At 39.4% G+C, this 15,873-nt stretch overlaps 1 protein-coding gene across 1 annotated transcript in view; it reads right to left on the bottom strand.

Annotated features, from left to right (window-relative positions):
* lrp2b (low density lipoprotein receptor-related protein 2b) overlaps positions 1-12,465 on the bottom strand; it is a 41,818-nt gene extending 29,353 nt beyond the window's left edge. The window contains exons 1-26 of the mRNA XM_063482010.1: positions 12,399-12,465; positions 10,739-10,849; positions 10,430-10,552; positions 9,809-9,925; positions 9,605-9,715; positions 8,006-8,122; positions 7,780-7,896; positions 7,373-7,516; positions 6,797-6,913; positions 6,408-6,536; positions 6,035-6,204; positions 5,710-5,933; positions 5,249-5,455; positions 4,959-5,161; positions 4,517-4,657; positions 4,069-4,278; positions 3,752-3,944; positions 3,327-3,452; positions 3,073-3,203; positions 2,414-2,551; positions 1,915-2,193; positions 1,584-1,823; positions 1,343-1,465; positions 1,025-1,141; positions 517-894; positions 80-328 (exon numbers count right to left, since the gene is read on the bottom strand). Coding sequence (XP_063338080.1) covers positions 80-328; positions 517-894; positions 1,025-1,141; positions 1,343-1,465; positions 1,584-1,823; positions 1,915-2,193; positions 2,414-2,551; positions 3,073-3,203; positions 3,327-3,452; positions 3,752-3,944; positions 4,069-4,278; positions 4,517-4,657; positions 4,959-5,161; positions 5,249-5,455; positions 5,710-5,933; positions 6,035-6,204; positions 6,408-6,536; positions 6,797-6,913; positions 7,373-7,516; positions 7,780-7,896; positions 8,006-8,122; positions 9,605-9,715; positions 9,809-9,925; positions 10,430-10,552; positions 10,739-10,849; positions 12,399-12,465 — 4,282 coding nt within the window. The remainder of the gene's footprint in view (positions 1-79; positions 329-516; positions 895-1,024; positions 1,142-1,342; positions 1,466-1,583; positions 1,824-1,914; positions 2,194-2,413; positions 2,552-3,072; positions 3,204-3,326; positions 3,453-3,751; positions 3,945-4,068; positions 4,279-4,516; positions 4,658-4,958; positions 5,162-5,248; positions 5,456-5,709; positions 5,934-6,034; positions 6,205-6,407; positions 6,537-6,796; positions 6,914-7,372; positions 7,517-7,779; positions 7,897-8,005; positions 8,123-9,604; positions 9,716-9,808; positions 9,926-10,429; positions 10,553-10,738; positions 10,850-12,398) is intronic.
* Positions 12,466-15,873: the final 3,408 nt, after the last annotated feature.

Here is a 15,873-nt window from a genome sequence, read left to right as displayed (position 1 = left end):
GAGCTTGTTGGTCACTGAAAGACCTGTAGTATCTTTATACAAGTTACACAGTTCCTGTATTGTGTTGCTTGTTGCTTACTTGTAGCTTTGCAGGTCCGTCCATCTGGCTCTAGGAGGTAACCATCAGAACAGTGGCACCTGAAGCTTCCTCTCTCATTGTAGCACTGCTGGCTGCAGAAACCAGGAACCAGACACTCGTTGATGTCATCGCAGGTCTTTGAGTCATTGAGGAGCTGATATCCTGGTGGACAGGTGCACTCAGCCCCAAATGGGCCTTGAACACAACCGTCGCTGCAGCCCCCGTTGCTGAGTGAACAGTCATCTTCATCTACAGGAGTTAGTAATATAATGTATTAGTAATATAATGTATTTGTGTCTTAAATTCTAGTACATTTGTCTTTTTGGCTTACTTAAACCAGTTTTTAAGTAATATAAAGCAGTTTAGCTATCCTTAATTTCTTTTCTTTTTATGTCCATTTAGAGATTTAAATGTTATACACAATGCATTCAACTCACTGCAGATAGGTGACTCATCTGCTCCATTGGGACAGTCCCTTTGGCCGTCACACACCTTGTCCTGGTCGATGCACACCTCACTGATCGGGCACAGCCACTGTCCGGAGGGGCAAGTAAACGGAGGGGTGGGGCAGTTCAGTTCATCACTCATGTCCCGGCAGTCATTTTCGCCGTCACACAACCAACTCATTGGGATGCATATCTTGTTGGCGCATTGGAAGTAGTTGGAACGACAGGTGACAGGTGGGCAGGAGTTGTGTTCATCAGACCCATCCTCGCAATCTGAGTGACCATCACACTCCCACTCATCTGGTACGCAGAAACCGTCGCTCTGGCACTGAAACTCATCATCGTGGCAGAGGCCTGGACCTCGGGTGGCTGGAGTTGTCAAAGAAAATAAATAATTAATTAATTAAAACTTCAGTGACTTTTCTCTGATAAATTTGAGCAGAGAGTGGAATTCCCAATCTGTAATTATACAAAACATTATTCTGTGCAGGTAACATACGGCAGCCTTGTTCATCAGAATGATCCCTGCAGTCAAACACTCCATCACACCGATAACTTGAATAGACACACTGGTCCCCACTGGCACAGGCAAACTCAAAGGAGGAACAGGAAAACTCTTAAAGCACAAAGGAGACAGAAAACAAAGAAAAGACGAGTAAACTTTTATTGCACAACAGCAAACATATGTTCAATATGCCAACTACAATCAGTGGCTTGCAGCTTTTTGCTGCCATCAAACTAGTTGCATTAAATATACGCTGTTGCTCCAAAGATCTAAAAACATTTCTAAAACATGGATGATTTTCCTGATACGTACCACAATCTTTCTCATCAGAGCCATCCAAGCAGTCTTGGTCTCCATCACAAACATAGAAGCTACTGATGCAACGATGATCGGGACACAAGAAGTAGTTTGGAGGGCATGTGGTGATGGTTGAATCTGACAGTCACAAACATAGCTCATTTATTTATTTATTTTTAAACATGTATGTTAATATGTAATAACATAACAGCTGTATGTGCAGCAATTCAAGAAGACTTGTGAAATCTGTGCTTACTGCAGTTGTGCTCATCAGAGCCATCCCCACAGTCATTTTCACCGTCGCACACCCATGTTGCAGAGATGCATCTGTTGTTGTTGCAGGTGAAGTAGCCGGATGAACAGCTGGTAGGGACACGAGTGGGACAGTTAATTTCATCGGAGCCGTCTCCGCAGTCATCCATGCCATCACAGCGCCAATTGGCATAGATGCAATGCTTGTTGTTGCAGGTGAAGGCGTACGGAGAGCAGGTCGCTCCTGATAAAGATAAATGAGGCGATCAGTTGGATTACTTAAAAATATCTTCTTACACTAACTCATAAGCATATGCATTTTTCTTTTCATTCACCTGAATCTGTGCAATTGGCCTCATCAGTCTGATCTATGCAGTCAACAATCCCATCACAGCGGTCAGAGTTAGGTCTGCAACGTCCTTCGTCGCACTCGAAAGAGTAGTCCCCGCAGATGTTGTCAGGTGGAGGAACGGAATCGTCCTTGATGCAGTCCCTCTGATTTGACTGAAGTTTCATACCATACGGACAGCCACACACTCGACCAAAGTTGGGAGTTGGAAAACAGAAGTGGCTGCAGTGTCCATTTGGCAGCATGTTACATCGGCTGTTGAAGGCTGTCAGAAGGATCACAAAGAAGAAGTCAGTAGGGTCCTAGATTGCTTTATCACTGCTCATGTGTTTTCTTGACCTAGAATTCCTTCATTGTTCTGCAATGTTCTGCAAGATCATTTACTTCTCACTGCCACTCAAAAATCCAAAGTCCTGGTCCCACAGCACTAAACTGCACCTCTAAACACCTTCCAGAATCCAGTGTCTTTCTTTGGATAAACTTACTGCTGTGGAGGTCAGCTGTATAGGCCTTGATATTCATGATGCCGGTGATTCCTTGTCTGACCATAATGTTCCCACCACCGTCCCTCTTCCTCATCTCGAATATAGCGCTGGTCCTTGTATCAGACACATACAGGTAGTCTACAAGATAGACATTGCTGCGTTACAAGCAGTTGTATACATAACTAAAAGACATTAATGTGATTTAGTGGTTGTTACAAGCTGGTAGAGTGGGTCAGCTACCAATCACAAGGTCAGTGGATCAATCAGTCCCTGTATCCTCCAGCTATGTGTCAAAGTATCCTTGAGCAAGAAACTGAACCCCGATTTGTCCCGATGCATCCATTGGAGTGGAAATGCATGTGCGCTTGGGCATAGATAAAAGCACTGTTTGATTTTGTATTTGATTGGGTAAGTGAGACTTGCAGTAGAAAGCACTTTGAATACTAAATTGAGTAGAAAAGTGCTATGTAAGTTCCAGTCCATTTACCAATTCCATATTTTTGGAATTGGGGAATATCGAATAGATGCATACTGTAGAAGCCAGAAGGTAATCAAACAATAATAAGGCTAACTTTGGTTTCTTTAAGAGCTTGCTTATGGTGAGTATGGTGTGTTTGTGTTTTGTGCAGTATTCTGAATGAGTGTACAGTTGAATTAACCTGTATAAACTGTCAAAGAGTAGGGCTGAGTGATCTGGCCGATGTTGCTAAATGTCTGTCTGTCACTTCCTTCAATATCAATGTGGCCAATCTGATCAAGGAGGGTATCGACCCAGTACAGCCTGTCATTCCTGTCAAAGAGAAATCCACAAAGAAGAATTGTAACCGAGTCATACACTATATACTGTATATTATTCCTTAAATGGAACCAAGCAGGTATTCCCATAACTGACATAGTTGACCACTATACTTACATATAGTCAACAGCAAGCCCAAATGGCCATCCCAGTGTTGTGTTGACAAGAGGGACAGCATTGCTGCCATCAGTGAAGCCTCTCATTATTACTGCTGGACGATACCAGTCAGACCAGAACAAGTAGCTGTGGAGAAATGTTTAGTGAAGTAACGCAGTAGACTACAGTGAATAATGACAATTGTTATCCTGAATATAAAGGGCAGAGGCCCATGTGATAGTTGTGGTTTAGGAAGTAGTAGTGTAGAGTAGTGAGTATAGTAAAAGTGGTTTGAATAGACAGCATTTTTCTATGATCAGAAAAATCTGAATAAAAAATATTAATTACCATTTATTGTGTTTAATTTCCTTCCTGTTTCTACAAACTAAGACCTGCTCAGGCAAAGTATCTTTCAGGAGTTATTTGTGATAAATCTGATAACTCACCCAGCACTAGGATGCACTGCAATTCCCATTGGGTTCCCTAATCCCGTCACAATGTCTCGTCTGGACTTGTCTGTGACTCTGAAGGCTACCACTGACTTGTAGGTGCTTGTGGTCCAAAACAAAACTTTTGAGGTCCAGTCATATGCCATGGCATCAACTAACCCCACTCTGTAGCCTGTCAAAATCTGCTGAACTGAGATTGCATAAATATAATAGTTAAGTGAGATCGCTTTGATTAAACATCAAGTGTTAGGTTATAAATCTCAGCAACATTAGTGGTACTTTTTTTTTTTTTTTTACCCAAGTCAAAAACTCACCACTGCCATTGAGGTTTGACTTATAGATGAGGCCTTTGGACCTGTCGTTGTAGAAAACAGCCCCCTCATTGCCGTCAAACTCCACTGCAGAGCCAGAAAAAGACGCCCCGAGGCCTGTGAGGGGCAGAGTGATGTCCTCCTGCGTGGACAGATTCAGTGGGATTCCCCGCACCGCCAGTGAGGAGGCCACCAGCAAGTAGTCCTTCACCTCTGCACAAAAAGTGAATGCCAGGGCTTATTACCGCATAAACATGATGTTTAAATGATATATTAAAAAAAACCCTTAAAATTCCCACCGTTAGCTTACCAGAAATGATTGCAATTTTTTTAATTGTCTGCACATTATTATACATTTCATTAAGTATTTTTTTTACCCAGAACAGAAACACGTATATAAACACGTGTATAACAGAAGGGTAAGGTCATTTTACAAATTAGATAAACTTACTGAAGCAGGACCGAAGGTCCGAATGGAGGTCATAACCATGGCGACACTTACAGCGGAAGCCCAAACCATCATTGTCGGTGCGGTGACTTAAGACACAAATTTGTTCACAGCCACCATTGTTTCTCCCACAAGGGTTCTTCACTGCATTACAAGACAGATGTCATCATTTTATGACATCACTCAGTGTAGTATGTAGCTCTTATAGATAACAAAGAATTTTCTTTTTGTGCTAAGATAAAAATTTGTTCACAACACAGTTGGTAGATTTTTTTAGTTGAGTAAGCAGTTCACGATATCTGGAGAAATACATTTTTAGTATTGTATTTTTTTTATAAGTACCATAAATTAAGAGGCATCTTGTTACATTATATTCAAGGGAAAGCAGACATTTTTAAAGTTGTTTTCCTCAGACTGGGTGTTCACTGTGACTGAATCTCCTTACCCAGAGGCTGCATGAGAGGGTGGGAGACGACAACATGGCCTGGCCGGTTTGCGGCACGATAGAGGAGGGTTGGGTTGCTGCCATTGAAGCGATTTGATCTGATCACACCCATCTTGCTCCAGTCAGTGAAGAATACGTAGTTTTCAAATAAAGCAATTCCAAAAGGATGCGGCGACTGTGTTCCACCATTGAGGACTAATTTTCTATGTGAAACAAGTACGCCTTAGAAAGAACATCAAGGAGGATACAACTGAAGGATGTCAACAATTTATTTCTAATGTAACCTTTACCTGTCCAAACCGCTGTATGTGACAGTCTCCACTGTGTCAAAGTGGCTGTCAGACCAGTAGACCCTCTGGGTGATGATATCAAGGGTAATTCCTGTTGGTGTGCCGAGCCTGCTCTTTACTAGCTCAAAACGATTGCTGCCATCCATGAAGGCACGTTCGAGCTTAGACTGCACATTGTTACCACCCATGTCTGTGAAGAACATGTAGCTACAAACCAAAAAAAATTGTAAAAGGATGTTATATGAGTTATATGAGCTAAACTCAGGTGAACTCAAAGACTCTTGGACATCCAATCTTTTACACTCAAATTATCTTTAACTCACAAAATTATGATGTTTATAAAACTTTTTTTGTCCTGACACTGAATTTGTAGATGAAAAATTCAAAAACCAATGCCCAAACCTAAACTCATATTTCAATCTTTTTGTGATTATAAAACCACGTCATTTATTCAAACTCACCCTACTGTTGGGTCCAGGGCGAGGCCATGAGGAGTCCGCAGGTTTTCAGCCACCAGCGTCACTCGATTTCCTCCATTAAAGTCACACACATCAATGCGCTCCACCCTGGCCTCCAGTACATAAAGTTTGAGGTTGATCCAGTCTACTGCAATATTCTGGACGCTGTGAACCGAATTATTCAGAATTGCCTTAATGTCGCCTCCGTAATAGTTGGCGGAATAAACCTGGCAAAAGAATTTCAAAGTTTTGGATTAATGTTTGTTGTATAAAAAAATAACAATAAAACATAATCAAGAACTTCATCAGACATTAAATTCAAACTGACTTTTTTGGTATAAGTATCACTCCAGAAGACTTTGTCATTGTGCCAGCTGTAGGCGACTGCTACTGCTAAACCTTTGCCCTGGGATGGCACCAGAATCCTGACAATGCGCCCGTGTAGATCGGCTATCATCACATCACCCCCATTGGTGAAAATTAGCTGTGGCAGCCCAGCTGACAAACACAAATAACAGACACTAGAAAATTTAACATTTGATAGAATTGCAAACAAAATAAGATGAAAAGAATGATATTTGAAGATCGTTGTCACTCAGCTGGACTGTGAACAATAATGTCTTTTTAATTTAATCATTTCACTCTCATCTTTTAAACACAAAAATTAAACACAGGTACCATGACGTGTGCGCTCTCTGTACCTGACACATTGGCTCTGCAAACATGACCTTGCTCCAAGACGTATCCATCAGCACAGCTGCAGTGGTGTGTGCCAGGGCGATCCTCACACAACTGGTCACAGATGCCCCAGATCTGACAGTCATTATAGTCTGGGCAATAGAACAAACAGCCATGTTTTGGATGTATAATGTGAGGGACATTATAGTAAGGGTCTATACAAATGATTTGCAGCTAGAACGCATTGAAATTACACAGTTTATGCTTCCTCAAAGCTCTGTGCTTTTTCCAGACAGGATGCAAAACACAAGTTCCTAAAACTGTGTGTGCTGTCGATGTCTGATTCAATTTTTAACACTGCCACACATAGAGATTATGTTTTTAGGGGAAAAAAATATATAAAAGCACTCACCTACACACGACCGACTGTCATTGGCTACAATGAAGCCATCAGGGCAGTAGCATGCACCACCCTGAGGAGATGGGTGGCAGTAGAACTCACAGCTCAAGGCTGAGCACCTTTCCAGGCCTGTGAGTCAACATCACACAAATGAACATCATGGACAAATGTAGACAACGGTTAAATTGTAAAATTAATCCTATTCTAAGAAGCCTGAATGCCAGGACATTATTGGTATCGTAATAAGCTTTATAGGCCTGAAAATGACCTGCAAAAAGTTAATATTAAACCAAGTGTGTGTTAAGGCAGTGATAAGGAATGCAAAAGTTATGATTATAGTATCTGAGCAGCTGACATCTGGTAAACATTTGTGATTACTCGACACTATATCTAAAGCCCTTACACCCAAATTTACCAAATCACGGTTCTGAAAACGTGAGACATTCTACACTCGACAAGATCTCGATCACTTCAATTCCTTCAGATTCATCTCATTTGTTTGTTTTTTAGATTTTAAAGGCAGGTGTGACATGATATTATCATAAATGGTAGAATTCTTAGTGCGGGACTTGTACACGTGAGGCTTACCGCAGGTTTGCTGTGCAGTGGTGTTGGTCTCATCTGTGCCTCCAGGACAGTCAGGCTTGTCATCACACACGTTTCCTACTGGTATGCACATGGTCGAGCCTGGGCATCCCCACTCACCAGGGTAACAGTCTCTGGAGTTACTATCTGAAAAACATCGAAAGACGTATAATTATGTTAAAAATATGCAAACATTCTTTCATGTTGTTTTGAGGAAAAAAATCTTTTTGATTTATTGTGATGGTATAATTTGAGCTTTAACTCTTGAAGAGTGATTTCAAAACTCAGTGAACCTTCTAATACATCTAATAGTTAAACTAATCTTGACATTTTCATGACCTTTTTAAAAATTCTTTCATTGAAAGTCATAAACAATGTCACATATTAGTAAATCAGTCAAGTTTTCTCACCACATCCTCTCTCATCACTGTAGTCCCCACAGTCATTGAACTTGTCACACACCCACTGCTGAGGAATGCAACGGCCACTGGCACAAGTGAACTGGTTGCCACTGCAGCTCTGGTAATCTAGACAACCAGTAAGTTAAATGGCAGCCTGTGCTTACTAAACATAATTTATAATGTAAAAGAGCCTCATAATTAGCTAGCATGTGTGTTCGGTCTCATTCACCCTTACCACAGTTTTGCTCATCACTGTCATCCCCACAGTCATCCCAGTGGTCACACACAAGTGACATCGGGATACAGAAGCCATTTGCACATTGGAACTGGTGGATGGGGCAATGCTGAGTTGCTGAAAATAAAACAGAGACTGGATTTACAAGAGGTCCAGCAATATGTTAATTATTAAAATGAGTTATGACCCACAAAAACTAAAGTAACAAGTGAATAGATCTCAATTTAGGTTCATCAAAATCACGAGGAGTCCAGACTGATAAAGATCCAGAGGTACAAAGGTTGAGACTTTACTGCTCTCTGGCACCATAGACTGCTAAACTATAATAATGCATAGCTGGGCTATCATTACCTGTAAACCAAATAAAATTTAAATACTTCGTAGCCATTATGCAGAATAAAACTGGCTAATTAGGAGTTCAGCATAGCTATCAAAATATATAATATAAAAATAATAAATAAAAATAATAAAAATGAACTAAAATGACAACCATTTTGTGAATATGTTCTTTAAGCAACTGGGATGAAAACATTCTGCAATGTTGCTGCACAACATCATTTCATGCATCATCTTAACACCCCATGCAGGACCCACCATTAGAGGCCAAACAAATATGGCGTCTGGAAATGGCTTTTTGCTATGTTTATACAACAGGAGAACACTAATAAAATTTAGGTAATAGCATACTTTAAAAATATAATTAATAGAAAAAGTATAAATATACATAAATTTATTAGAATTTTAGTTAAATTAGACGCAGAAGAGACTACAGAAGCCTATTTCTGCTACTGAAGAATTTTTTTTGCCGTCCATGAGGCCCAACATCAGGTTGGTATCTCAAGTATCTTGAAATTCTGAGTTAAGTATGTCAAAAGTTTGACTTGCTCACAATTAACCTGAAGTTTTGAGATATTTAGTGAGTCAAACTTTTGAGAAATGTAACTTGAAATTTTGACTTAGCTGTGCTCAGCACCTTAAGACAAGTAAAGGTAAGGTAGGTAAGAAAAGTGTTGAATTTTAAAGGTGCAGACAAGACAATGGAAGCTAGTTTCCACAACTGAAAAATAGTTTTCTCCTGTTGGTGAGTTTAAATTTCAGATTGGTATCTTAAAATTCTGACTCACTAACCCAGAATTTTAAGTTGTCAATCTCAAAAGTTCAAGTTACATATTGCAAAGTTTGGATTGACATAGTAGGTGGAAATCTTGAGTTCGGTATGTTGAAAGTCTGACTTGCTCAGACATAACTTGAAATTTTGAGATACATAACTCTATTTTTTTTCCTTCTTTTGTGGAAAACACACTTTTGTACAAAAGAAACAACATTGACATTTCTATTAACAAAGTGTAGATCTCTACAACGGCTTTTTTAAAGGGCTACAGTTTATTTTCAAGTACCAAAATAAGAGTATGATATTGTAAAGGTCTTGATTCATGCTCAATCATCCAGGTAAGGAAATCCCAAAAAGCGGATTTTCTTCATCTCGATGTAGTGTTTTCACTTTAAGATTTTGTGTACAGTTTATATTTTGGTCTGATATCTTGCAGTAGCTCCAAATGCGAGTTGAAAACAAGAAGAGTAGAAGCGTTATCTACTCACTACAGTTGAATTCATCAGAGCCATCTCTGCAGTCTTCTAGCCCATTGCAGTGCTGTGAGTTGTTGTAACAGGCCCCGTTGGCACAGGTCTTCTCAGGGCATTGTGGATAGTCTGCAAACAACAAGTAGTTCCTCCATTAGAATTAGAATACTATCGTCTAGTAAAGTAACCATGGCCGGTTACATCTAGATCTAAAACTCTTACTGCAGTTATTCTCATCAGAGTTGTCCACGCAGTCCTTTACGTGGTCACATCTGTACTTGCTGGGGATACACTGGCCCTCCCGGCAGGTGAACTGGTTTGAGCTGCAGGTCCGTCCGCCTGAACCAAAAACATGAAGCTAGGCTTGTTTCAAAAATCCACTTTGTGGGAGAATTAGACTTGTAACAAGGAGCATAATGTGATTATAGAATTGCTTCTTGGTTCAATAAGTCTTTGCCACACTGAAAGCCAAACACAGACCTTACAAAAGAAATAGTTCATAAGGTAGATTGACTGTTATAACGGTTTTGTGTTATGAATAAAGCACAGTGTTAACTTTAAATTCATGAATATTGGAAGACCTAAGTTTTAAAATTAGATACTTAAAATACTTAGTGAGGTCAGATAGCTTCTTTTACAGATTAACTTTTATTCATTTTGTTTAGTTTCTGCTCCTTTTGAAATTATGAACAATACCTTTAGAGGCCACCGAGTTTGACTCTTCATTACTTCATTACAAGCAGACATTTTTGTGTTTTGTGATTATGTCAGTTTTCAGAACACAAAAGTGTTTGTTCATTTCTCTGTTCCTTGACACCACGTTCAAGCATTCATTCTGCATACCGCAGGCTCTTTGCTCATCTGAGCCGTCGATGCAGTCCTCCTCCCCATCGCAGACAAATCCCGATGGGATGCATTCGCCGCTTGTCACACATTTAAATTCCTGTGAAGTGCACGATGGAGGTGCTGCAACAAAAGGAGCAAAACAGTTGTTTAGGATACAAAAAAAGTCATACAGTTTATGCTTGGCTTCACATTTCTTTACAACTCTTCTTTTTGTTTTATTTTTGTTACATTAGCGAGAGCACATGTACCAACTTATGTCTGACTTCTTAAAAGGATATTTTTTCTGTGATTGTTTGCGATGCTTACAACAGTTCAGCTCATCTGAATCATCTGTGCAGTCTTTCGTTCCGTCACACCTCCAACCTATGTCGATGCATTGTCCATTGTTGCACTGAAACTGATCACTTCCACACCTTCCTGTAGAGAGAAAAAATATCTTTCTTTCTTTTTTTAATGGACAGCATGTGTGCTTCACATGCACAGATTTGGTTAGAAATCATTTACAAAATATACATATAAAAAAATAAAAATAAATGGACATCAGGCAGTTAACTGATATTTAATTGCTTAAAGTCCACGTTTCTTAAGTAAGATGAACATGTTTTATAGTGTTCTTCACAAATGAGTTACTATGTTTATGAGAGCTACTTCCTCCGTGTGCAGCTTCTGAACTTTAAACATGTGAGTCGGTGTTTTAAAGATAACTAATTAACACCTCAGCAGTCCAACTTATGACCCAGGAGATTATGAGACCATCGTTTTAAACTCATTATCAAACTTTAATTTAGCACAACGTTAACTGAATCTGTGTACTTAGCAGAAAAGCTAGCTCTTTTAATTCTGCTTTGTTTTTTTAAATGAAATTTGTGTTTAATCATTTAGTTTTGATTGCAGTTTGGTTTTAGTTAAGAATAGGTTTGCTCTGTTGTTGTTTAAAAATATTTAAATTTATTAGATCACCCTGGATCACTTCGCTCTTAGACTGAAGGTTTACTTGTTGTTCCTAGAGTATTTAAAAGTAGAATGGGAAGCAGAGCCTTCAGTTTTCAGGCCCCTCTTCTGTGGAACCAGCTTCCTGTTTGGATTTGACAGACACCCTCTCTACTTTCAAGATTACAGTTAAAACTTTCCTGTTTGATAAAGCATATAGTTAAAGCTGGATCAGGTGACTCTGAATTCTCCCTTAGTTGTGCTGCAGTAGGTGTAGGCTGCTCGGGGCTTCCCATGATGCACTGTGTGTTTCTTCTTCAGTCACCTTTCTCACTCACTGTGTGTTTATACACCTCTCTGCATTTAACTATCAGTTATTATTAATCTGTGGCTCTCTTTCTCCCCTCACCCCAACAGGTTGGAGTAGATGGCCATCCTGCCCTGAGCCTGGTTCTCCCAAAGGTTTCTTCCTGTTAAAAGAGAATTTTTCTTTTCCACCAACACCAAACCTCTTGCTCATAATGATATGATTTTGCCACATCTCCATTGTTGTGAGTTTCTTTTGTTTTCTTTGTATTAATATGAGGTCTTAACCTCATGATATAAAGCACCTTGAGGCAACTGTTGTTGTGATTTATAAATAAATAGGAACTGAAGTTATTAGACTGGATTAGACCAAACTGCTAAAAATTAAAACCAAAAACATACAGTACTTTTTAAAAGATATTATTTTAGTTTTGTAAGTACACAACATGTTTTCAGATTTTTAGAAATGTACTTTTTGTTTATGTTCAGTTAACTGAGATTTTTTACATCAAATTATAGCATTTATTTTAGGTAGTGGTTAAAAGTATTAACTTGTTTTGGATTTTAGAACTGAAATCACATACAGAAATTCTACAGCAGTAGTTGTACTGTTTTGGTGAAAAAAATCACTTGTATCGCACAGAAACATCAATTATTTCCCCTTACATTTCACTGCCAGTGTATTATTTACTTAAAGTGTGCTTTCTTGAAATGAAGAGTGTACACCTACCTTGAACAAGTTTAATTCCCTGGAACAGCAGCAAAAGAATTAGAAGATGAAGACCTTTAAGGTCCATAATTTAAAGCTCTGTTTCCTTTTGCAGTGATCTTGTCTTCCCCAGGTCTGGCGTTAGTTCCACAAAGTAAGTACGCTCATGTTAAATCTGTGCCCTCACTCTCCCAAACCCAAAAGAGAATGACTTCAGATGTAAGATGTATGGCTCAGACCAACCAGGGAAGCAGTGATCTGAGATGGAGTTATACAGCTTTTTATGGCATGCTGTTTTACATAAACTTCATCTAAGATTAACTTTTAATTGTTGGAATGTTGTCTACATCAGCAAGAAAAAGTAACTAGTCATATTTGTTAAGATTTTAAAAAAAACCCCCAAAAAACCAATCTTGACTTCTGCTGTGACATTTAGATGGTAGGGTCAGAATTTGGCATAAACAACATTAAAACATGGATCCATCCCACCTTTATGACCACAGTGTACACATCTACTGAGGGCTGCTTCCAGCAGGATGACGCACCACCTCATGAAGCTCAAATCATCTCAGACTGGTTTCTTGAACATGGCTCAAATGGGCTCCACAGTCACCAGAGATCACTACAATAGATCATGTTTGGGATGTGGTGGAATGGGCGAGACACATCATGGAGGTGAAAGCAACAAATCTGCACCAACTGTGTGATACCGTCTTGTCAATATGGACCAGTATCTCTGAGGAATTTTTCCAGCACCCTGTTGAATCTACACTACTGGTCAAAAGTTTAGGACCACCCTAATATTATGCTGAAATGAAAGCATAATACAAATAAGCAATTGGAGTTAAAAAATAAATCATGGAATCAATTTATAGACCAAAGCATATTCTAAACTTTTGACTCATCAAAGTAGCCACCTTTGACACATATAATAGCTGAACACACCCGTGACATTCTTTCTACAATAGAAATCAAATATTCTTCAGAAAGTTCTTCCCATATCTGTTGGAGATGTTCCCATAAATGTGTGGCACTTGTAGGTTTCTGTTCCCTGAAAAAGGCCTTTTTGTATAATTCTGAATTGTACATGTTTTTTCAGTTTCGGGAAACCTTACCTTACCTCTGGCAGTTCACCACTTACCTTTGTACCATTTCCAGCTATTCACTGGACATGAACAACTTGAATTGGAATGAATAACTGGAAAAACTGGGGTGTTCTAAAACTTTTGACCAGTAGTGTATGCCACAAAGAATGAAGGAAAAGGGGGGTTCAGCTTAGTACTACCAAGATCTACTCAGTAAAGTGTCTATAAGTGTATATTAAAAAAATTGTGACTCGCATGAGATTTAATCATACAAGATACAACATCACACAGCATACAACAGTATTAATCATAGTTAATGCTGTTGCATTTTGACAGTTACTTGTAGCACTTTTTGCACTATATACACTATTAAATATTGTCAGCACTTTTTGCACAATCAAAACAAGCTAACAATTTTTCACACAGATAGGTCCTTCATGTCCCTAAACCCCCCTCCCTTCCAGCACACACAAACAACAATAACTCAAAGATGCAGCCTTAATGTCAGATTAGTGCCACATCACTGAAACATCATCACATTTTCTGACAGTTTCTGCCGACTTCTTTATTGCACTTTATTACTACAGTGTATGACCTTGTCAAAGCAATTCTGCTCAATTGCTTTATAGCACAAATGGATATCTCCTTGCAGGAGAAATATAAAATGATCAATGTTCTTCCAGAATAAATGAAACTAAGGCTTTAAAGCCTAATGACAAATACTGCATGAGTGAGAGGTCTGTGAGAAAAGCTTTTCTGTGAAATTGTTAAAATTAAGCCAATCCCACATTTAAGATTGAAGCCTACCTCAAGAAAGACAAAATAACAGAAATTGACATAATTTAGTATTTTGGAATTATAATAAACTCGTTCTCTGTCCACACACACAGACACACACACCTACACACATGCACACGCACACACACCCTTCTATGACGGTTCCTCTTCTTGCTCCTGTCTGACTGAGGTATTCACTAAGCACATCATCAGTTGTGGGGATCTTCATGATGTACTCATAGATCATAGTTCTGACACTCTCTAGTCATCAACCTGCTTCACTTCTGCTTGATGTACACTCTTAGGGTGAAACCCTCCGTGCATGGTAAGGAGCTTCCTTGTCTTGATATCAGTTGCTTCTATCTCCTTCTTTGACCAGCTGATTATCCCAGCAGGGTATCTGAACACCGGCAGGGCGTGGGTGCTGATTGCCCAGATTTTGTTCTTCACATTCAGCAGACTTCTCAGAACTTGCCTTACCTTGTTTGGTTTTATAATGTTACACAAATAAACACAAATGTTTATAATGTTACACAAATAGGAGCAAGAACCCAGTGATTCTTCGGCACGTCCTTGGCTAATGCCCTTCTACCCCGAATGTTCAGACTGCCCGGGCAGCCAGCTCTAGGAAAAGTCCTGGGGGTTCCAAACTACTTCCATTTACACATGATGGAGGCAACTCTGCTCATTGGGACCTTCAATGCTGCAATTTTTTTTTCTGTACCCTTCCCCAAATCTGTGCCTCAATACAATTCTGTCTCAGATGTCTGCAGACATTTCCTTGGACCTAATGGCTTGATTTGTGCTCTGATCTGCATTGTCAACTATGTGACCTTATATATGTACCTGTCCAAATCATGTCCAATCAACTGAATTTACCAGTGCTAGAAACATCAGGTTCTGAACTATTGCAGGACAAATGATGTGTTTCTTAGTTTCCAGTCTCTGAAGTTTCATGAGGAAATCATGTGGTTTTCCAATTGGTACATCTGCTGTGCATAAAGTTACTGTTTTTCTGTTGTTGTACGTTGCTGTTATAAATTATATTACAGTGTTTTTTGTTAACTTTTAGTACAGCTGCAGAAATACTCTAATTCTGATTCTACAGTGGTTGGATGTATTAGTGATGGGCAGGAGGAGGAGACCACATCACTAGTGGATGATTTTGTGGAGTGGTCTGGGAGGAATCTAAGTGTGAATAACATCATCTTCAGAAGGAAGAGAGTGGCGACATGACCCATGCACATGCTGGATAAAGATGTTGATGTGGTAGAGGAATACAAGTATCTGAGCTTCCACACCAACAACAGACTGAACTTGAATACCAAGACAGGGAACAGGCTCAATTTCCACAGGAAGCATGTGCAGCAAAAATTATGGAGAATTTCTATCAGTCAGGTAAGGTTAGTGCTGTGTACTTTGCTTTGGTCAGCTTGGAGCTGGTTGAGAGAATTAACGTGAATAATCCTAACCACCCCAGTGTTTACAGGATATAAGAAACAAGTGCTTCTTCTTGTTATTATTATCATCTAAAGACGACATGCCTGAAAAGGAAAGCTGACATCCCGTGGATGCACAAAGCATGACACTTCTTTACTTCATGAGTAGCACAGATGCTTCAAAAATGTTTGTCA

Source organism: Pelmatolapia mariae, linkage group LG8 (assembly GCF_036321145.2).
Source record: "Pelmatolapia mariae isolate MD_Pm_ZW linkage group LG8, Pm_UMD_F_2, whole genome shotgun sequence".
NCBI classification, from domain to species: domain Eukaryota; kingdom Metazoa; phylum Chordata; class Actinopteri; order Cichliformes; family Cichlidae; genus Pelmatolapia; species Pelmatolapia mariae.
This window is presented reverse-complemented; position numbering and strand designations above follow the sequence as displayed.